This window comes from Oncorhynchus keta, chromosome 9, assembly GCF_023373465.1.
Source record: "Oncorhynchus keta strain PuntledgeMale-10-30-2019 chromosome 9, Oket_V2, whole genome shotgun sequence".
Lineage (NCBI taxonomy): Eukaryota > Metazoa > Chordata > Actinopteri > Salmoniformes > Salmonidae > Oncorhynchus > Oncorhynchus keta.
Window position 1 is genome coordinate 27,528,200 of NC_068429.1, and position 23,409 is coordinate 27,551,608.

Genomic DNA, 23,409 nt, shown 5'->3' on the forward strand with positions numbered 1-23,409 from the left:
TATAAAACAAATACAGCCAATTAAATATATGTTCAAGTGGTGTATAGGTTTGAATGCATTCAGATTCCTGACAGAATGACAAAGATTTCTTCACATTGTTTTCTTCTTTATTCAGTAACTACAAATTCATGTCAAGGGATTGCTTTTCATTTGTCTACAACTTTGGGGTGAAAAACAATGCCTGAATACCGGTAAGCAATAAACTACATAGTAGCTTTGTTTAGTCATTTTCTCAAATAAAGCAAATTCATAGGCTTGAGATGTACTGTTGTATCGATATGATTTGTAGGCTATGTACTGGATACATCTTATGCAAGTTAATGAGCAACACATTGTATAACAAACTACAATTGCATAGTGTGACAAGTGGTTGTCTCGTCAAGACAGATGGTTAGTTACTTCCAGTCTGTAAAAAATAATGTTTAGTAGAACAATGGAACCAACTGTTGAACAAACAAGCTTTATGAAAAAATTGGAACACATTGCAAAAACTTCTGTCAGAACAAAATAACATGAATTGGTTATTTGCCATGAATAGGTCTAATTCACTGCAGACCGTCATCCTTCATGAAGCTTCTAAAACAGAGCTAATGTACAGAGCAGACTGGTAAACAGTAAGTCAGTAGGTTTAGTGGAGTAGCATTATGTACAGCTGACACACTGCAGGGAGTGGAGGATGCATTGACTTTCACAGCCATATTAGGGACTGGTTTCTCAGTTGAGGTTTTCCCACACTGCTGTACTCTGCCTGGCTCGGTCTGCAGCAGCCTATTAGAACCCCTTGTGGGAAAGTTACCCCCCTTAAAGAAACTCACAAGTACTGCCAGGAAAAGACTGGAGAGAGACAAAGGGAAAAACAGATGAGAGTAATAAAGACCACTGTCTCCATTATCTATTATCTCAACAGATGCGTTGCAGTTTGGCTTCACTCTCCCCCCTGGGTTCCTCTTTGGGGCTGCGCTTCCTTGATGATTTCTCCTCCCCCTTTTTGTCTTCAAGGGATTCTGTAGCATTCTTGAAGGGCTCTGCCCCAGAGTCAACACTGTTCAGCTCAGGGACCGATGATTCCTCATTCTTCCCAGCCACAAAACATGAATCACCCGATATTGGTACCAAGTCCCCTGGGTCAGGGCCCATCTGAACCACCACCATGGTCAATGCTTCTTCCTCCCTCTCTATCCTTGTTTCAGTCTGCTCCTCCTCAAAGAGGGTCATCTCCCCAGGGCGAGTGGCTATCTCACCAACCAGGCTGACTGTGAGCTCTGTGTGGCCGTTGACGGGCGTTGTTCTCTCAGCTTGCCGTAGAAGCTCTGTCCTCAGGGAGGCTAGCTGGGTGTGGATGAGAGTGCGGTGTTGCATCTCCAGACTCTTCACCTGCCAAACAGAAAGACAGGCATCATCAGTGGTCAGAGTCTCATAAGCCCTATTTGCACGGAACAAGTATTGCTAGAGAACGTTGATTATGTAATTATTACCCTAATGTCTGTTATTCAAGAGGACGATTCAGACGGAATTCATTTTCTAAACTGCCCCCTGTAATTATATATATATTTTTAAAGTTATGACAGAAGCCTGGATTTTTTTTTTCTAGGAGTGAAGATATTGCAACAAGTCCACATGATAACATGGCTACACTAAGAACTCAAGCTTGGTTCCCATTTTTATAGTGTCACTATAATATTTGAATTGAGGAAGTGTGAACATATTCATTGTGATATTTTAGCAATCTGCAGAAGAAGACATCCTAAATGCCCCCCAGCCTTCATATGTGAGCCAAACAGCACACTTGCACTTGATATGTGTTGTTAGGCTATGAATAGAAAGTGAACTTGTAATTTACAAACATTTAGCTCAGCTTTATGCTGCTTTGCGATCTGTTAACAGCAATGTTGCTTTTAATGTTGTTTTTTATGATGCACTTGGCGATGTTCAATTCCTTCGCATAAAACAAACAAAAGCAGTCACTGTGAAAGTTGATACATGTAGGTCCTTCATATAAAGGCTATCCACAGCACTTTGTTCAATTTATAGAATCAGTTATGGTTTACTTGCTCAAACCGCGAGCAACACTTGTCAAACTCAGAAATATTTCTCAAAACACAGGGATGTCAATTTGCACGGGGGAACTAATATTGTCAAGATGACTTTGGAGTTTGCCAAAAAACAAGTTATTCTGTCAAATATTTACTCTTCTGCCATGTAAAATTACTGACATAGATTTGTAAGGGACTAAAATGACAGATGTGGTGTATTGTGCTCGTGCACTTAGTTATATTACCCAACCTCCCCCAGTAAAACTAATCCTGTCCGAATAGGGCTTTATGCCATCTAACGACTGAATGGCCTGTCAGTGATGTTCAGTAGATTTATAAAAGGATGGCCCCAGGGAAGCTACATGTATATTGGTATAGAAGCATTTTAAACGAGAAACCACTTTGCTTCAGTGGGCAATAAGGCCCTTTGACATTCCAGCTCATGAATACTATTGAAGCCCAGTAATTTTTACTAACAATACAGAATATGCATAGCTCTGTAGATTTTCAACAGGCTCTTCTAAGAGGCTTTACACATTGTTTTTAATCTGGCATGTGATCTTGAGAATATTGAATAACAGGGGTTGGAACCGGTCCAGGAAACTAGGGCTGTCCCGGACCAAAAGAATAAGTGGTCGACCAAGAGTTTCTGTTCTATCGACCAATCGGTTGGTCTACATTTTTAACATGTCTTTGTTCATGTATTGACACATCCTATGTATTTTAAATCAAATCAACTATATTCACTGAGCTTGTCTGATGCTTTAAGCACACGGTTTGATTAAATAATCAAAAACACACAAATGACTAGAGGGAGTCCGACCAGCAATTTACTTGATTGTGCCGGGCCGGGTTCAGTCTTGCTGTGCTGTGTAAGAACAAAATAAAAACAGGGAGTGACAGTGACTAGCACCCATTGTCTCGCTCTCCTCCCTGCTGCAGCGACCACCACAGAAAATCAAGTGTTTATCGCGCTGTCTGTGTTTCTGAAGCTGCAACATAATTACAGCCATCTCTGACTGAAAAGTTATTTTTCCGAAATCCCTCATTTGTTTTTGGAAAGACATTCCCTATTCCCTCAGCCCTTGCTCTTTTTACATGACACATGCATGCATCGCATGTACGTGATCAAAGACCTATTCACACAGAACTATTATTACTAGTAGGCCTGTCAAACGATCAAAATAATGAATTGCATTAAAATTCTGCGATGAATTAATTAAATTCTGCGATTCTGCAAAGTTTTTATTTTCTCAAATTTGGTGCTAAATAAAGATTATTCTATTTTTTTAAAGCAGTGTATTGAGTTATATACAGAATATGCATAGCTCTGTAGATTTTCAACAGGCTCTTCTAAGAGGCTTTACACATTGTTTTTAATCTGGCATGTGATCTTGAGAATATTGAATAACAGGGGTTGGAACCGGTCCAGGAAACTAGGGCTGTCCCGGACCAAAAGAATAAGTGGTCGACCAAGAGTTTCTGTTCTATCGACCAATCGGTTGGTCTACATTTTTAACATGTCTTTGTTCATGTATTGACACATCCTATGTATTTTAAATCAAATCAACTATATTCACTGAGCTTGTCTGATGCTTTAAGCACACGGTTTGATTAAATAATCAAAAACACACAAATGACTAGAGGGAGTCCGACCAGCAATTTACTTGATTGTGCCGGGCCGGGTTCAGTCTTGCTGTGCTGTGTAAGAACAAAATAAAAACAGGGAGTGACAGTGACTAGCACCCATTGTCTCGCTCTCCTCCCTGCTGCAGCGACCACCACAGAAAATCAAGTGTTTATCGCGCTGTCTGTGTTTCTGAAGCTGCAACATAATTACAGCCATCTCTGACTGAAAAGTTATTTTTCCGAAATCCCTCATTTGTTTTTGGAAAGACATTCCCTATTCCCTCAGCCCTTGCTCTTTTTACATGACACATGCATGCATCGCATGTACGTGATCAAAGACCTATTCACACAGAACTATTATTACTAGTAGGCCTGTCAAACGATCAAAATAATGAATTGCATTAAAATTCTGCGATGAATTAATTAAATTCTGCGATTCTGCAAAGTTTTTATTTTCTCAAATTTGGTGCTAAATAAAGATTATTCTATTTTTTTTAAAGCAGTGTATTGAGTTATAGGCATGTAGGGAGGGAGTGAAACCAAACATATTTCAGTATCAGAATGTTTTTAATGGCATATTCACCATAAACAAGTTAAATAAAAAAGACCTGGAACTTACTAATGCTCCCAGTAGGTAGGTAAGTACACACAAAATTAGTCCCAGTTACTGATTGGAGGATTGGCTATAAGAAAGAAAATTGATACAAAGAACATAAACCTATACAACAATGTCAGGAATCCCTCAGAACATTAACCAGTGACCATACACTTCAGTCATCCTCCTCCATTTCTTTTCACTGAGCCAATTGCAAAGACAAACAAGCCCGCTGACATTTTCAGATGATAAAGCTGCTCTCTTGTGAACAATATGCCCGGAGTGTGAAAACAACCTCTCAAAAGGAACTGATGTAACAGGCATTACCAGGTACCTTCGTGCAATGCAGGCCAGCCTGGTGTGCCCCTGCATGCTGTGACCGCCACTGTAGTGGACAGTCCTCCATGTTGATACTGGGCTCTGTTTTCTGACACTCCACACATTTAATGGATTCCTCCTCAGATTCTTTGGTGGCTATAACTCTGTTGCTTTATCCAGTTGCTGTGCAGGCCTCTCTTCCTTCAGCACTCGACCCAAGGTTTAAGGACCTGAAGTGAAGGTACTTCAGGTCCTTAAACCTTGGGTCAAGTGCTGTGGCGAGCTTCAGCCATGATAGGTTGGTGTTTTCCTTGCATTTCTCCAGGTCAGTTGTGAATGTCAGCATGAATCTTGTCATTTAGGCAAGGTCATCGTTGGAGCTCTCAATCACCCGAAACAGATGACAAAGCAGGCAACACCACTGAGCAGGAAATGCACATCTCTCCTCCCAGAAGCTCAGTCAAGTATCTGCAGTGAAAGAGCACTCAAAATCACTTGTCAATTGAGAGAGACTTATGCCCAGACTCTCTCGCACACGTTACACACACACACACCTTATTATAACACTAATAGTGATACAAAGAATAGTACCTGCAGGGCTCCAGTAACTTCTGCAGTTTCTCCAGTTCAACTGTGGTTGGCATGGTTTTCGGTTGGTTGTTGGTGATCTCTCAGTGGTTGTTGGTTTCTGTGGACACAAGTTACCAATTCCAGAGTGGAATTCCATCTTGTTGTGTGCCAGTGATTCCTTCAGTCCATTTGCTGATGTCCTAGCTCTGCAGCATTTGGTGGGCTGTGTTTGAAATGGCCAACGATTTTTTTGCCATTTAGCGATGGCATTGTTAAAACCTCTGTTCTGTAGGGACACTGTGATGAGACTGTGTGCGATGCAGGGCAGGTGTTCAAAAAGGCATATGTCTGGCAGCTGCAATCATGTTCTGTGCACGGTCTATGCAAACTGTGGTAACTTTGTTTTCAATGTTCCACTTCTTTGCTAGAGCCACTAAATGCCCGGCGCACATTTCAGCATAGTGCCTCTGTCTTCACTACAGCCAGAGCGTTTGAATGCAGTTTCCATTGATGTGGTGAGCAATATCCCAGGTAGTTGTGGTTACTGACCGAGTTCCAGTGGTCTCTCGTGAGTTGAGTTTCAACTCCTCCGCTTTCATAGCCCTCTCCCTTTCATACAAGCTTGTGTATTCTTGTAACAACGGTGGCTTTTGAGGGTAACTCATACGTTGTCGTTCGATGCTATCCCTCAAGCCTTCGTCCTCCACAATGTGGACTTGCCTGCAAGCTGTAGCTATCCACTTGGCTATTTCTTGTGTTCGCTTGCTGCTTGTCGACAGGCCTCCCACGAGCACACCCTTCTAGCTTAGCCTGCCGAAGATGTTCTCCATTGCTACTAGTAACTTTACTTGTATTGCTGGCGTCAACAGTAGGTTTAGCTTGTAAATGAAAACGATGACTCGTATTTTGGTGATAAACAAATTCAGCCTTGCAGTGGATGCAAATTACTTTGGTTTTATCCACAGAGCCACCTGGGAGTGATTTGAAATTGAATTGTCCATTTAAAAGCCCCTTACTAGCATTAAGGGGCTTTTAAATGGCCAATTCAATTTCAAATCACTATGCATTATTCAGTCATACAAGTAGCTAGCAAGTAAAGTGTTTGTCTAACTAGCATATCGGCTGCCAGGGCTTGAATTTGAACTATGGATGGTTCAGGGGGTCAAACTAAGAAAATGCATTAATGGCGTCAATTCATGGCATTAAAAAAATGTAAGCATTAACCTTTCTAGGGTCGGTGCAGTATCCTGAATTTCCGCCTGTCTGACGTGCCCAAAGTAAACTGCCTGTTACTCAGGCCCAGAAGGTAGGATATGCATATAATTGGTAGAATTGGATAGAAAACACTGAAGTTTCTAAAACTGTTAAAATAATGTCTGAGCATAACAGAACTGATATAGCAGGTGAAAACGGGAGGAAAATCGATCGGGAATTACTATTTTTTTGAGCTTGGAATGACTTCCAATGCAATGCTATTGAAAGATCAAATTTCCGCCTCCCAGATTGCAGTTCCTATGGCTTCCACTAGATGCATTTTCCCCCCTAATCTCTACAGGAAAATTCCACAGGCACCATCTGATGTTTGGAGACATTTCACTGCAGCTAATGTAGAAGGAAAAGCTGTGTACATTTGCAAATACTGTGCCAAATCATGTGAAGTGTGCAACAAAGATGCAGAATCATCAGAATCTGATGCTCACAGCCAATGTGTATTGGAAGAGATTTCTGAATGTTCTTCGCCCAGCATACACCTCTCCAACTAGCTTTATCTACTAATTTGCTGGATGCAGAGTTCAACAGAGTTAAAGTGAAGGTCAAGCGAATCATAGAGAAAGCAGACTATTGCAATCATCTCTGATGGGTGGTCTCCACCCATCAACCAGTATTCTACAAGAACACAGACTCACCGGTCTCTACATTGCAGATGAGCTGAAGTGAGTCAATGACCTTGGACCACAGAAGGTATTTGCACTGGTGACATACAATGCGGTGAACATAAAGGCTGCTTGGTCTAAAGTGGAAGAATCCTACCCTCACATCACACCCATTGGCTGTGCTGCACATGCATTGAATCTGCTCCTCAACGACATCATGCCACTGAAAACAATACACTCTACAAGAGAGCCAAGGAAATGGTTAGGTATGTGAAGGGTCATCAAGTTATAGTAGCAATCTACCTCACCAAGCAAAGTGAGAAAAATAAGAGAACCACATTGAAGCTGCCCAGCAACACCTGTTGGGGTGGTGTTCTCACCATGCTTGACAGTCTCCTTGAGGGGAAAGGGGAAGGAGTCTCTCCAAGAAATGGCCATATCACAGTCTGCCAATATGGACAGCCCCATCAAGAGGATCCTCCTGGATTATGTATTGTGGGAGAGTGGTAAGCAGCCTGAAACCAACAGGGCCTATGGTAGCCATTGCACGGATTGAGGGAGACAATGCCATCCTGTGTGATGTTCAGACTGCCTGCAGATGTAAGAGAAGAAATCCATACTGTCCTGCCCACTTCACTATTGCCCCAAGCAGAGGAAACTGCAGTTCTGAAATACATCAAAAAGGGTGAAGACTTCTGCCTGAAGCCCAATGCACACCACAGCGTACATGTAGGACCCCAAGTATGCTGGCAAGAGCATCCTGTCTGGTGCAGAGAGCAACAGGGCCTAAGGTGTCATCACTACAGGTCTCGCCACCTTGGCCTGGATGAGGCCATGGTCTGGCGAAGTACAGTTCCAAGCAAGGGCTTTAGGATGGAGATGCAATATGGCAGTTGTGCCAACATATCTCATCAGCCACCTGGTGGAAGGGACTTTATGGATCTGAGGCTCTTTCCCCTGTTGCCTCCATCATCCTCCAAATCCCATCAACATCAGCCACCTCAGAGTACAACTGGTCCTTGTTTGGGAACACACACAGACCAAAGCACGCAACAGGCTGAACAATACACGGGTTGAAAGATTGGTGTCCATCTGGGCAAATTTGAGCCTGACAACGAGCCATCCTCAACAAGGTTGGAAAGTGACAGTGAAGAATAGGCCCCAGAGTCTGATGTTCAAGAGGTGGACATTGAGGAGGTCCAGGGAGAAGACATGGAAGCCTGACAACCAATGCTTTAGTTTCTAGACTATCAATTTTACAGATGTTGAAAATGTTTTTGGGAGATGCGATGGATCATTCAATATTCCCTTTCTTTTGTTGTTCAGTGAAATAATCCCATGTGAAGAGTCAACTCATTTAATTAAAGTTCACTTTGGTGACTAAATTGTTTTTAAATTTCTATCGGAAGGATTTAATCACTTGCCGTTATGTCAACTTATGATAAGGTAAAAAGGTTTGTTTGTCTCCATATGATATGGTAAATATATCCAATGCAAAAAAACATCTACATTTAAACATTATTTATTTGCATACATTTCCAGTAATTCCCATATACTCCCACAGAAAGTTTGCACCTCTGAATATTACCCAAAATGTGCAACCCTAATAATAATACTTTGCAAAAATGTTTATTTTCAATATGTAGAAACAATGAGAATACAAAGGTTCAGAACTTTTCTGAAACATCACAGTACAGTTGAAACGAATAGGTCAAATATAAATCCAATATGGATGGTGTTAAGAGATAGATGGGTAGAATGGAGCTGAAGGTTGGGACTAATAACAAGATAACTAATGTAAAACATACGGTGTCCAAAAAACATATATAGATTTTTGTGAAACTTCTGTGAAAGAGCACAGTTTGAAAGATATGGCAAATAGAAATCAAACCGGATGGACATCAGAAATAGATGGGACAGGTTGAGGAAGGACAGGAGTAAAAACAAAAGGAAATAGATCTACTGTAAAATAGACTGTCCATAAAATGTATAAGCTGTAAGTAGAGGTCTAAGCATTGTTGTTCACTAGTTCACTCCAATTAGGGGAGGCGGGGTTAGAAAGTTAAAGGAATATACACATACAGTCCAAAGTTTGGACACTTATTAATTCCAGGGTTTTTCTTTATTTTTACTATTTCAGAGTTACCAGCCTCAGAAATAAATCACTGACAGTGTCACCAGCAAAGCCCCCCCACACACAAACACACCTCCTCCATGCTTCACGGTGGGAACCACATGCAGAGGTCATCCGTTCACCTACCCTGTGTCTCACAAAGACACGGCAGTTGGAACAAAAAATCTCACATTTGGACTCATCATAACGAAGGACAGATTTCCACCAGTCTAATGTAGATTGCTTGTGTTTCCTGGCCATAGTTGGTTGAGAGAATGCCAATAGTGTGCAAAGCTGTCATCAAGGCAATGGGTGGCAACTTTGAAGAATCGCAAATATATTTTGATTTGTTTAACACTTTATTGGTTACTACATGATTCCATGTGTTATTAGTAAAAAATAAAAAATAAACTAGAATGAGTAGGTGTCCAAACTTTTGACTGGTACTGTGTGTATATGTATGTATATTTGCAAAAATAAATATATTGGGGATTTGAAGTGATGCAGACAATTACATTGATGGAAGCTACAATATTAAAGCTGATCTACCCCCCCCACCCCCCAAAAAATAAAAAAGTATATATTTTTTAATCTCAAAACCGTAACACATGCGACAGCAAAATGGATGCAGAGGATGTGACAAATAAACCTCAAAACGGGGGAATATTTACAGATTGCTCAGGAGTTAAAGGAAATGTCAGATGTGTGGAATTAATGTGACTAGTTGTGGAAAATACTAGAGATCAAGAAAAATAAGGTAAGGAGAAAGTGCTGAGTGCATATTATGTGTGCCAAACAGGTGCTGTATAGATTGCAATATAATTTCTGACCGCTTGGAACAATGTTAACACTAAATAAAGTATAAGAGTACCAGAGCCTGTTGTAACATTTTTTGTTAAGTCTTTATTACAGCATAGACTAAAAACATTTGCACTAATTTGTGAATGCAATTTCTGAAATGGAACGGTTTATTTATTGCTTAATCTAATTATTCAGGGCTCGCTTTATTTTAAAACTAAAATGCTTGATTGCATTTCAAATCATGAATGACTCATATGCTGTGTGATGACATGAACAAATGAATGGTTGATTGATACAGTAGCCTATATATTGACATACAGGCCTAAGTTACAGTATTAAGACTAAACAGGATGTGCTCTGAGGCCTACAGCTCAATGGTGGTTATACAAGGCTGCTATACTAAGCCTACTAATGACATTTATTATTATAATAAGAAGATCAAGAAAAATGAGCATTATTATTATATTAAATACTATTTTTCAGGCAATTTGGAACAGTGTAAACAAATTTGAAATAATACCAGAGGCTGTTCCAATGACAAAAAGTGTAAAGCCTTTTTTACAGTAAAGCAAAGATTAAAAACAGCCCAATTGTGAAATGGCTTACTTGACATGTCATTGCTTGAGGTGAAATCAGTAGGCTATTAAATAAATACGGTCTTATTTCTGTAGATATATTGCGGTTTTATAAAGCCAGGCACATTTAACAGTTAGGCTATTGATTATATACCTAATTAAGTTTGGGCTTCCCCTCTCCACACTTTTCTTAGATAACAAGGCAAGGGCTGTTTTCTCATCTCCTCATTCTGCTGATGCCTCCGTGGCATTGCACCAACTGTCAGAGCAGCTCACAGATTACTGCACCTGTACAAAGCCCACCTTTCATTTAGTCTAGGAAAAGGCGCCAATTCAACAGCACACTAATGTGTTTCAGAAGCAGGGACAGCGACCGCTATCCAACGAGGGAGAAAGCGCATTTGTTTTTAAATAATATAATTTTTATTAGTGTTGCACCATTGTTCTTATGTAATATAACCATATACAATTTCAGTAGCACGTGTCTTAGACTGATGGACTGTGCATACCCACAATGGATCAGTCCACTCAGCACGAATTAGACAGGTGTCTTGTACACCATGATAGATCTATATATATTTTTTGCTACTGCTCGACTAAAGAAATCTCGGTCGACCAACAGCCGATCGACCAAACAATCAACCAGTTGACTAAATGGGGTCAGCCCTACTAGAAACAGAACCGAAAACCAGAAAATATTGAACATTTTCAAGGAACAGAAACAAAAGTGATCCATACTGTTCAGGAACAGATCTGTTATTTTAAAAGCATGGGAACTGGTTAATAACATTATTTTACGTTCCAGTCATTTTTTCTAGTCCCACAAAAAAACACAACAAAAAAACCTATGCAAACCCTCACTCTGTCACTCAGAAACTTTTCCAGTGTTTGCCTGCAAACTGAAAATCTTTGCCAGTGTGTATGTGTTTAGGCTACCTGCCCCTACGTAGGCTACTATACTGACGTTACAATCGTGATTCAGAAGATAGGCAGAATTATTTTTTTATTAGTTAAAGAATGGATTAACTTTTCCAATGATAGATAAGGATACCATAGGCCTATCACGTTGTATTTAACAACAAAAAGGTAAAGCATGTCTAATTCTGGTACTGCTCTGCACACACAAGCTTGTTAGCTTGCTAGCTAGCTCAAAGGACATTAAAGTTCCTTCATAGAAGCCACTCTTCCGTAAGTATAATTATGTGGACCCAAGTCAGATAATGCATGTGATAAGATGCCCAGCACTTTAAGCCTCCTCCTTAACCCACTCTCGATCTCTCCCCAACTGCAACATTTCAGTTGCATCGTGTGCCATAGGCTACACTAGTCTGTCCATCATGCATGTAAACAACTAGCTTGCCTGCTCTATCCGCACTGATCGGTGATGTAATTTAATGACCTAAATATTTAAAACATTTGATTTCATAGGTTGAAAAGGGAATGATATAAAACTGTACTTTTTTGGTTTATTTTGCTGGTCGGAACAGTGGAACGGAACTATTTTTTTTTTGTTGGGGGGGGGGGTTCTGTTCAGAACGAAACAATTGGAAAAAGAAATCAGTTCTAACCCCCATTTAACAATCACTTAGGATCATCACTACAGTAGCAGTTACAGGCGTCCACTCACCAGCTGATCGATTCTCTGCTGGCTGTTCTCTGCAGAGCGGTATAGCTTTAGCTCCTCAAACATCTTGATGTTGGCCTGCACCACACTGGCCACCTGGGGGCACCTCAGGACAGGGGAGACAACATGGCCATATCAGAATGGTCTGTTTTCCATTCCACCAAGAATGTCAAATACAGAAAAGGTGGAGGACTTACTAAAAGAGACATAAGGTAAGTGCTTTAACTCCCATCTATCCTTCACACAAATAGACATTTTTAGAAGATCCACATACAAATCAGTTTCCTCCGCCAAAAAAATAAAAGTTATCCTGATAAGTTAACCATGCCTGCTGCTCCATACCGTGGTCAGTGTGCCTGCTGATTGAGATTGCGTATCCTTTCCCTGGTCAATTGCTGAATGATTCTGGCTATAACGATTTTGAAATCCATCTTTCACACGAGTGTTTTGCTGCATTTATTGAGTGACTCACAACTCTTAATTTCCACACTTTTTGCCCCAGTTAAACACTCGTAAACATCAGTGCAAAGCCAGGAAAGGGGGAGTGTTGAAAACCATGGGTGTTTTGCCATTTACTAACATTGTGTGCCTGGAGTCTATAATTGTAAGCATCTCTGCCTTCAGCCTTCTGTCAGTGTCTACCCTCAAGTCTCTGGCCAGCCAGTGCACGCACACGCAAGGTTTGCTTCTGGGTGCCAAAAATACCTGTTCCTGAACGAGGTCAAAGAATCTCGGCATCTCTACCTCCATCCACCTCTCCAATCGGCCTCTCCTGCCACTAAACATGTTAAAAATGAACACATCTATTCTTCACACAGACACAAATGATGACAAGTTCATCATACAAATAAGTTTATCTTTCACAAAAAGACATCACGTTAAGTTACCCATTTTTGTACCTGGTGGTCTTTGAGATGCTGTATCTCTGCCCTCAGTCTCCTTGCCTTGCCTCCCCTGCTGCCACTAAACATGTTAAAAATGATCTAATATCTATCCTTCACACAAAGTTCACCATACAAAGCATCTTAGCCTACATAAAAAAGCTATCTTGTTTTGACAACCTTTCTTTGGAGGTTACATACTGTGTGCTGGTCAGTGTACTTGGTCTTTGAGTCTGTATCTCAGCTCACAAGTCTGCTGTTAGTGTACCTGTTCGTTAAGTCTGTGGATCTCTGCCCTTAGCCTCTTCTCCATGGCGTCCTTCTCCTGCCGCAAGGTCACATTTTGCTGGTGGAGCTCCAGCAGATGCTTCTCTATATGTAGGGCCTGCTCCAGACTCTCCCCGCCCTGCAATAGACAACCACAGGTACACCAAGGTTAGTATCATGACATGAGTGGGTAGAGGGGTAACAGAGGTTAGCATTAGGGCATGCAGGCTGCTTGCATAAACGTATGTAGATTGATGAGGGTTGTAATTAATATTGGTAAGAAAAACATTGGATGTGAGAACTTACTAAAGCACAGTATTAGCAAGATAACTCAATGGAGACACCTGTTCAGAGATAATACTGGCCGCCTCCTCGTAAATCAGGTTGCCTCCCTGTCCATCTGGGTCCATGAGAACCAGCGTCTGGGTTTGGTCCAGGGTATGCTGGGAAGGCCCCACCTCCTCTTCGGCCGCCACTAGGATCCCGTTGTTCACGCTGCTGTCCTTCAACCAGAGCAGGCACCAATCACCATACAATGACCAGACACAAGTTACTTGACATATACACCTCCTGTGATGGCCTTGAGATTAACCTTTTTAACACTGGTGTCACTACCGCTATAGAAGATTCAGCGACCCCAATATAAACTTCGATAGCACAAGCAACAGGGCATGTTGTACAGATCACACAATACAACATGACATATACACATACACTTCACAATATCAACCCACCACAACCCTCTCTACTTGGGATGTGCATCTATCCCTTTCAAGACAATTTTATAGATAGACGCTGATACAGAAACGATACGTTTTAGTTTGAAATGATTCGGTTTGATGCGCTAAAATTCTATGCACTGATATTTGTTGCAAAAACACATTCATTTTCATTTCTAAATTAAAATCTGCTGCTGATGGCGCACATGAGCTTGATCTGTGTCCCCCCACACCTGATCTGAAATCACCATCTCTCACTAATTCATTAATAACTTTTGCAGATTAAAAGTTTGAGTTTTAATTTATCAATATTTACACCTACACAATTATGCTATGACATAGCCAATGAATATATAGCACAACTTTGGATTTCACCCGTCTCATAATCGAATGGTTTAGACCATTTACAAGTTGACAGACTGAGTGAGCTTCTCTTGCTTCGCCCATGCAGTGCGTGCGGGTAGCAAAAGTGATTGTTGTCCTCGTATTGAAATGATCAACTTTACATCTAAAAAATAACATATACACTGTTTCAAGTAAAATGTTTGCTGATGGTGAACCTGAAATCTAAATTAATCCAATGTAAGCCCCGTTCAGCATGTATAGCCAGATGAGAGCTGTCTCTCTGGTAGTAGCTTAGGATACTTTTATTCCGGTAAAACAATTTAACAGCACATTTGACAATGCAAACATTTGAATGCTGAAGGTGATGTGCAAAAATCAGCAATAGGTCTACCTCTGGTTTGTCAGCGCACGAAGCAGCACACAATTTGACTAGGCTACTAATATTGCCTGGGGTTGTTCGGCATGCAAAATTACTTGTAGATTAATGACATGCTTAGCTCGACACTGAAGGAGAGGATACAGTTGTCACAAAAGATTAGGTATTTTTGGAAGGTAGAAAGTCATTTGAGGCCCAACATTTTTGTGAACCAGCGATTTGTAACGTTTTAATAGATTTTCTGACCGATGCGTGCTACATTTGGAACGGTTTGGGGTCCTAGAACCTATGCACTAATAACTTAAACATTTGAATGTGGGACAGATGCGTATCGGTGAATTGTTACATCCCTACTATCCACATTTACCCACCACAAATCATGAGACATATATGAAACCTTGGGTTCCACAGTGAGCAGAGTCTCCGTGTTGGCTGTGTTGAGGATTGGCTGCGCCATGATAGTCCCCATGTCTCCGCCCTCCACCCCAGAGCCCGTACACACTTCCAGCCCTCCATAGGCTTTAGGGTGGGCCTCCGGACTCTGGTCATAATACTGTCGGCTGTTCACCTCCTGAATGCACAAGGAAGGGATTGTGAGAGATCTGTCTTGGTCAGCATTCACAAAGATTCTCAGAGTGGGCGAGCTAATCAAGTATTAGAATTCAGGACTCTTATTGACTATGATTTAAAAGGCAAAAATTCATCCTAGATCAGCACTCCTACTCTATTTTTGTATATATGGAGAAGAAGTGCCCTGTCTGTTTACTCTTCATACTCACAGTGTACAATGGTGAATGTATGTTCTATTACAGTAGTCTGGTGGTAGTACCTGTGTGACCTGTATCTGGAAGGTGGTGTGGGGGTTCCGGAAGTGGGTCTTATAGTGTTTGATGGCCTCGTCTCGGCGGTTGAAGCCGTTTCGGCAGCGGTAGCAGTGCCAGTGTGCCCCCTTGAACCTCTTCTCCCCTTTGATGGTGCCCACGATCTCACAGTGGTTGCAGCATCGAAGCACTTTTAGGCCTGAAGGGAAGACAAAAAGCTTGTGGTAAAGTTGTAGGTCCCATGTATTTTCCAGCAATCAATAAAAGAGCCTGCCTGATGAAAACAGCTTGGCTGACGAAACATTGGTAATTAAATTTTTGCATCTGAGCTCCTAGAGTGTGCGGCTCTCTTTTATTTTCAAGTTTTCTACTCTGCTAGCCAGCACCTCGTTTCTTTTTATTCTAGATGATTATTTCTTTAAACATTTAACTGATTTGAGTGAAAGATCTCTCACTGAAACCTTTTGGCAAAGTCACACTACAACTAAATCTAGCATCCGATGTGTACTTTTATGTATACGTGTTGAAAAGCCTCTCACCAGCAAAGTCGATGCCCTTGTCAACATGTTTAATGCGGTAATGAGCCCGTAGGATAAGAGGGTCATGATAGGCCTCGACCACAGTGCAGAGAGGACAGTGCATATGAGTGCCCTTGTCCTTGCCTGAGCAGTTGTCGTCCTGACACAACACTGGGTTGTAGGTGTGCTCTGTGCCCCTGATCCGCACCGAAGGGTGGGCCTGAAACAGCAAGGCAATGAGATTCAGGTAGACTGAGGATAACTGTTGCAAGTTAATCCTCATACAATTTTCATTTTAACAACATATTTACTGTAGTTAGTAGCTATATTATTTTAATCACTAGTTACATACTGAGCTGAATGACAACAATAATGTTCCATTAGGTGCTCTAGTTGTTTATACATTTCAGCTAGAAGATTATTTGCTTTCAACTAGTGGTAAATAGGTGCCTTAGACTGAAGGTCAACCCATGCATGAAATAAACTACTGAGCATATCCCCCCAGGCCTCACGTCAAGTTTCCACACCATTTTATGTAGCCATTTGAACATAACATAATGATCTATCTAGCTACAGTGCAGACTACTTAAGGGCATTTGTTTGGACATTAAAATGAGCAATCAGCAGTTGTTACATCCATCTTTCGACATAAATTAATGATATGTACCCATTGATTCCTGCAGAACATAACTTGGAAATGCCTCATGAGCTTAGTTTAACTTTCGTTCCCCATCATAACTCAAAATAAGCTTTTTTACTACAATGTTTGTAAACAAATAGTTATATAGCCTCAAAACAATGCCAAAACGATCATTTTGATATCATCATGGATCGTCAGTCCTTGCATTCATAGCTGTCTGTGCATTTGAGAATGGTTACATTTATCTAGACCCATCCCTCAGTTTTTGTTATCGAAACTGGGGCGGGGAACGGCTTTGTTTTTGTTTCTACTGCTTGTTGACACTTTACATAGCTTGCTAATCAACAACTTTACAGGCGCTAGTTTGGATGCGTGTAGCAGTTCCAGCTAGCTAGCTAACGTTTTAGCTAGATAAAGACTGTCCATCCATCATGTGGCCTTCAAGACTAGACTTGAGACGCTTTAGAAATGTGAATGATCAATCGACATACTTACAATAAAAGCCGACATGTTATCTGCTGAAGCTGATACTTTTGTTGAAACACATTCAGGTAAAGTTATCGGTTAATTTCTGGTTCAAACAAGCGAGCCAAATCGCATGTTGTGAAGTGTTGTGTGTTGTTCGTCATCTGTGCACTCGTTTTGCTTGCAATGGCGGCGAACGTGTAAGTGCTTACGTTGACAGAGCGTGGCGTAGTTTTTTTTGTCGGTCTTTTTTTAAATACAATAAACAAAGAGCATGGAGAGTTTCTAAACCCAGAGGCGCAACATAGCGAGACTTGCGAGATCACTTGCGAAATAGACCAAGCAGGCCTGGGTTAGGGGTTTGAGAAGACAATGAGAGAAGTCAAAAATGATTCCTTAGTTGTACATTTTGTTGAAATCTAAAGGCACTACCTAGATTCGATCCAATGTAATAAGTAGCTAAACATGCCATTACTTCAGCCTTGTGAAAATTACAAACTGACACGTTGAAATTTTCGTCAAAAACAACTGTATATCGAAGGAGTGCTTTGATTTCACGGTTTGCACATGCGCAATTCGACGCGAGACGACCGTTAGACCCGATTACGTGTTTCTGCGCATGAGTTTAGCCAAGGTCGCCTACAAGCGTGATCGGGGATTTCTATTGGAGAAGCAGTTTCTATACGTCTTTATACTAAACCATCTTTGTATAGAGCGTTCCAGTTTGTAGTCCTAAACCCCGGAAATGAGATACCTCTGGTTCGTTCAGCTATCCCTATGGAGAAAATTAATGGGCAAAGAATAGTGTTTTCGAATAAACGCTAAGGTCTGAGGTTAACACAGGCTTAGGAGACCTTATACGTTTTGTTCTATAAGATAATAGCAGTCAGTTAACATAACCTTTATGAATTATAAAGCCTATGTGGTTTCTTTATTACATAAATTCTTCCGAATTCACAAAAACTGACGTTAGCTGATGCAGATCTCGTAAAACAAAACGTTTTAGGTCTTCCAAGCCTGTTTTTGCCACATACCTTATTTTCTGCGTTTATCCAAAATCACTTCAAAACACCATTCATTTTCACCATAGAACCCCACAGAGGATCCGTCATAATGCCCATAAAACCTTGCGGTCAAACACGGAAATAGTTTCAATCGTTTTTTCACGGAGAATTTTTCCTATTGCAGATTTTAGAAGCACTTCAAATATAGATAAGCATCAACCAGTGGGTCGTGCGACCGGTATATAGTGAGGGGCAACTTACCGGTTTGGTTAGGGCCAGCATTAGAAATAAAATGTATCCTGTGTCTGTGATTGTAGCTATTAAGTCAAGTTTGAGCATTTTAGCAATACAATGTGTTCTGTACAGGTGTCAACATTCTACAAGGAATAATCAATGATATAATCATTAACCAGATTACCCTGGTTATCAGACTTAGATAAGTGATAACAGTGCTAGAAGGTTGTCATTGATGAGAATGACATATTCACATTCAGAGCTTTTACATGTATTGTTAAGACATCAAGAGACAAATTTTCAATATCACAGTATTTACTTTTTAGGAGTGGTCTGTTATAAAGCAGTAGTTCCCAACATTTTTTCTGTTACTGTAACACCAATTGAATTGTGCTCTGCCTGGAGCACCCCTGAAGTATTACCTCATGTGCATGTTTTACCAGTACCCCCTGGATAGGCCAAGTACCCTCAGGGGTCCTGTACATGTACCTGGCTGTGAACCACTGTCTTAAAGCTATATGCATTCACACAGTCTTAATTTTCATGATCCTTCCCAGTGATAAAATCCCAAGGTATCAATTAAAAGTTTATGGAAAAACTGTACTAGTCCTCATATGCAAAGTATAGAAAAGTACTGATCCCATTATCTTGTATATGTGTATGGTTGTTGTTTCAATGTTGTTTTTATATATTCAATGTTGTCCGACACAGTTAGGATCACCGCTTAATTTTAAGAATGTGAAATGTCAAAATAATAGCAGAGAGAATGATTTATTTCAGCTTTAATTTCTTTCATCACATTCCCAGTGGATCAGAAGTTTACATACACTCAATAAGTATTTGGTAGCATTGCCTTTAAATTGTTTAACTTGGGTCAAACACTTCGAGAAGCTTTCCACAAGCTTCCCACAATAAGTTGGGTGAATTTTGGCCCATTCCTCCTGACAGAGCTGGTGTAACTGAATCAGGTTTGTAGACCTCCTTGCTTGCACAAGCTTTTTCAGTTCTGCCTACATATTTTTCTATGGGATTGAGGTCAGGGCTTTGTGATGGCCACTCCAATACCTTGACTTTGTTGTTCTTAAGCCATTTTGCCACAACTTTGGAAGTATGCTTGGGGTCATTGTCCATTTGGAAGACCCATTTGCGACCAAGCTTTAACTTCCTGACTGATGTCTTGAGATTTTGCTTTAATATATCCACATCATTTTCCTACCTCATGATGCCATCTATTTTGTGAAGCGCACCAGTCCCTCCTGCATTAAAGCACCCTCACAACATGATGCTGTCACCCCCGTGCTTCACGGGTGGGATGGTGTTCTTCGGCTTGCAAGCCCCCCCTTTCTCCTCCAAACATAACAATGGTCATTATGGCCAAAGGGTTCTATATCTGTTTCATCAGACCAGAGGACATTTCTCCAAAAAGTATGATCTTTGTCCCCATGTGCAGTTGCAAACCGTAGTCTGGCTTTTTTATGGCGGATTTGGAGTAGTGGCTTTTTCCTTGCTGAGCGGCCTTTCAGGTTATGTCGATATAGGACCTGTTTTACTGTGGATGTAGATACTTTTGCACCTGTTTCCTCCAGCATCTTCACAAGGTCCTTTGCTGTTGTTCTGGGATTGATTTGCACTTTTGGCACCAAAGTACGTTCATTTCTAGGAGACAGAACGCGTCTCCTTCCTGAGCGGTATGATGGCTGCATGGTCCCATGGTGTTTATACTTGCGTACTATTGTTTGTACAGATGAACGTGGTACCTTCAGGCGTTTGGAAATTGCTCCCAAGGATGAACCAGACTTGTGGAGGTCTACAATTGTTTTTCTGAGGTCTTGGCTGATTCTTTTTGATTTTTCCCATGATGTCAAGCAAAGAGGCACTGAGTATGAAGGTAGGCCTTCAAATACATCCACAGGTAAACCTCCAATTGACTCAAATGATGTCAATTATCCTATCAGAAGCGTCTAAAGCCATGACATCATTTTCTGGAATTTTCCAAGCTGTTTAAATGCACAGTCAACTTAGTGTATGTAACCTTCTCACCCACTGGAATTGTGATACAGTGAATTATAAGTGAAATAATCTGTCTTTAAACAATTGTTGGAAAAATTACTTGTGTCATGCGCGAAGTAGATGTCCTAACCAACTTGCCAAAACTATAGTTTGTTAACAAGAAATTTGTGGAGTGGTTGATAAACGAGTTTTAATAACTCCAACCTAAGTGTATGTAAACTTCCTACTTCAACTGTACTTCTGACTTGGAGTAGCAATTTGTACGTCAGTAATGTCAATGACCATCCAGTTAACACATCAAACCTTAAAGATAGACAGGAAAGCAATGTGATAGGCATCATGGACCTGCTAAGACCCTCCCTCATCCAGGATATAGAAATCCTTCAACTTCAATGCCTCTTCAATGGTAAGGTCCCTTGCACCATAGGGAACAGAGGGAGACCTGGAAACACATGGAGAGATATACAGGCAGAAATGACTGAGAAGGGCCTCAACTGGCCTATGCCACTTATAAGAGCCATGAGCTTAAGTCAAGTAAGTCAGTCACTTGATTAGTCATGTTCAACAGATGCACTCAGTGGCACAAAACCGTTTGTGTGGGAAAATGTTGAGCCCATCCTCAACAGCCTGAAGAAACACCTGGTGGGAATAACAAGGTCCTTCTAGTGAAAGTGAACCACAACTAGGCTACTAACTCAACATTATGTAGGCAAGCCTCTCTCACTAGACAACGAGTTGACTCACTCCATTTACTTGGAACACAGAGAACACCACTTGCAGCAAATGTTTCCCTAAGAATGCTTAGCTGAAAAACCATATGAGTATTCACTATGTGGATGGGACCTTCCTGCTAGGATGGAGGATTTTCCTGCAATGCTCAACTAGATGATCAGGACAGTCTAGTGTACTATTTGGCCGAAAGACGTGAAGTCTTGCAATGAGCTATATACGACTATACTTCAGATTCTCAAGAGGAAAGTTAAAACCCCCTGAGCCGTGAGATCACTAAGGAGGAATAGCAGTGGTTGAGGGTTCGTCTGAAAGGGACTGACATGTCTAACTGACTTCACAGGTCATTTGAGTCATGTACAACAGATGCATTCGTAGAACAAAACAGTTTATGTGGTTTGTATGGAAAAAACATTGAGCCCACAAGATGCACCTCAGTGAGAATATTCTGCAACTGTGCCATGGTGGAGGTGCCTGAAACTTAAAATTTTCCATTGAACTCCAAATAAGAAGTAAGTAGAGTTGGATATGACACACCCTACGAAACTGAACTGCTTAAAAACTTCTTAGGGCTGCAATCCCGTTAACGGGATGACAACAGCAAGTGAAAGTGCAGTGCGCCAAACAGAAATCTAATCATGAACATTCCTCAAACATACATGTATCTTATACCGTTTTAAAGGTAATCTTGTTGTTAATCCCACCACAGTGTCCGATTTCAAATAGGCTTTACAGTGAAAGCACCACTAATGATTATGTTAGGTCACCAGCAAGCCACAGAAAAACACAGCCATTTTTCCAGCCAAAGAGAGGAGTCACAAAAAGCACAAATAGAGATAAAATTCATCACTAACCTTTGATGATCTTCATCAAATGACACTCATAGGACTTCATGTTACACAATACATGTATGTTTTTTTTATAAAGTTCATATTTATATAAACAAATCGGAATTTACATTGGCGCGAAACGTTCACTAGCTCCAAAAACATCCAGTGATTTTGCATAGCCACATCGATTCAACAGAAATATTCATCATAAATGTAGATGATAATACAAGTTATACACATGGAATTATAGATATACCTCTCCTTAATGCAACCGCTGTATCAGATTTCTTTTTTTTTAACCCGAAAAAGCAAACCATGCAATAATCTGAGAAGGCACTCAGAAAATAAATACAATTTTCCACCATGTTGGAGCCAACAGAAACCAGAAATCACATTTTAAATATTCCCTTACCTTTGATGATCTTCGTCAGAATGCACTCCCAGGAGTCCTAGTTCTACAATAAATGCTTGATTTGTTCGATAATGTCCATTATTTATATCCAAGTAGCTACTTTTGTTAGTGCGTTAGGTACACATATCCAAGCGCTCGTGCAGGTCCAGCCGAACGTCGGACAAAAACTTCAAAAAGTTATATTACAGGTCGAAGAAACTTGTCAAACTAAGTATAAAATCAATCTTTAGGGTGTTGTTATCATACATATTCAAAGTAAAGTTCCAACCGGAGAATTCCTTTGTGTCTAGAGAAGCAATGGAACGCAGGTCGATATCATGTGGAATGCGCATGACCAGGAAATGGCTCTCTGCTAGTAACCTGACTCATTCAGCTCTTATTCAAGCCCACAACACAGTAGAAGCCTCATTCAAGTTTCTAAAGACTGTTGACATCTAGTGGAAGCCCTTAGAAGTGCAACTTCATTCATATCCCACTGTGAATTCAATAGGGCTTGGGTTGAAAATCGACCAACCTCAGATTTCTCACTTCCTGTTTGGATTTGCTGGCAGGTGCAGGTGAACAAACAGCTGACCCGTGCACAATTCTGCATCTCTACCTGATAGACAGCAGCAGCAGGTCAGAGTGAAACATGTATTTTTAATTGTGTTGCAATTTAGAAGTAGCCCAAAATGCCCTCCACCCGTGACCAATACATTTTCACCTGCCACATAGTTTTCCAAGTAGTCCAATTTTAATTGGAAAGTCACAGACATGGCAACCCTGCATCCCTCAGACCATCCAGTGCATGGACATCCTGTGCATGGACATCCTGTGCGGAGTGTCATCCGAGCGCAAGCGTCCAGTTGTGGAGAGTACAGTACACCGAGCCTATGGAAGGACAGGTCAGTAACTCGTCAAATATGATACAATATTGTGTAAAACATTGAATTTGTAGATGCATCAACATTTTTACTTAATGTCCCCTTCTCCCTATGTTTTAGACATGAGGCATGACATGCAAGGTAAAACATAATTTAAACATCA

General features: G+C 40.9%; 1 protein-coding gene across 4 annotated transcripts; it reads right to left on the reverse strand.

Moving 5' to 3' along the window:
• Positions 1-85: 85 nt before the first annotated feature.
• zgc:193801 (uncharacterized protein LOC564476 homolog) lies at positions 86-18,295 on the reverse strand. Of its 4 annotated transcripts, none has more exons than XM_035775836.2 (8): positions 18,199-18,295; positions 16,081-16,279; positions 15,550-15,740; positions 15,092-15,291; positions 13,625-13,778; positions 13,282-13,419; positions 12,136-12,228; positions 86-1,374 (listed from the first exon to the last, which is right to left on the reverse strand). In XM_035775836.2, the coding sequence occupies exons 2-8, from the start codon at positions 16,181-16,183 to the stop codon at positions 901-903; spliced, it is 1,353 nt and encodes a 450-aa protein (XP_035631729.1). In that variant the 5' UTR covers positions 16,184-16,279; positions 18,199-18,295; the 3' UTR covers positions 86-900. The 4 variants fall into 4 exon arrangements, with proteins under 4 accessions (XP_035631729.1, XP_035631728.1, XP_035631727.1 ...); XM_035775835.2 differs by lacking the exon at positions 18,199-18,295 and adding an exon at positions 17,195-17,872 and having other exon boundaries at positions 13,625-13,783; positions 15,118-15,291; XM_035775834.2 differs by lacking the exon at positions 18,199-18,295 and adding an exon at positions 17,195-17,871 and having other exon boundaries at positions 13,625-13,775.
• Between the last annotated feature and the right edge of the window lie 5,114 nt (positions 18,296-23,409).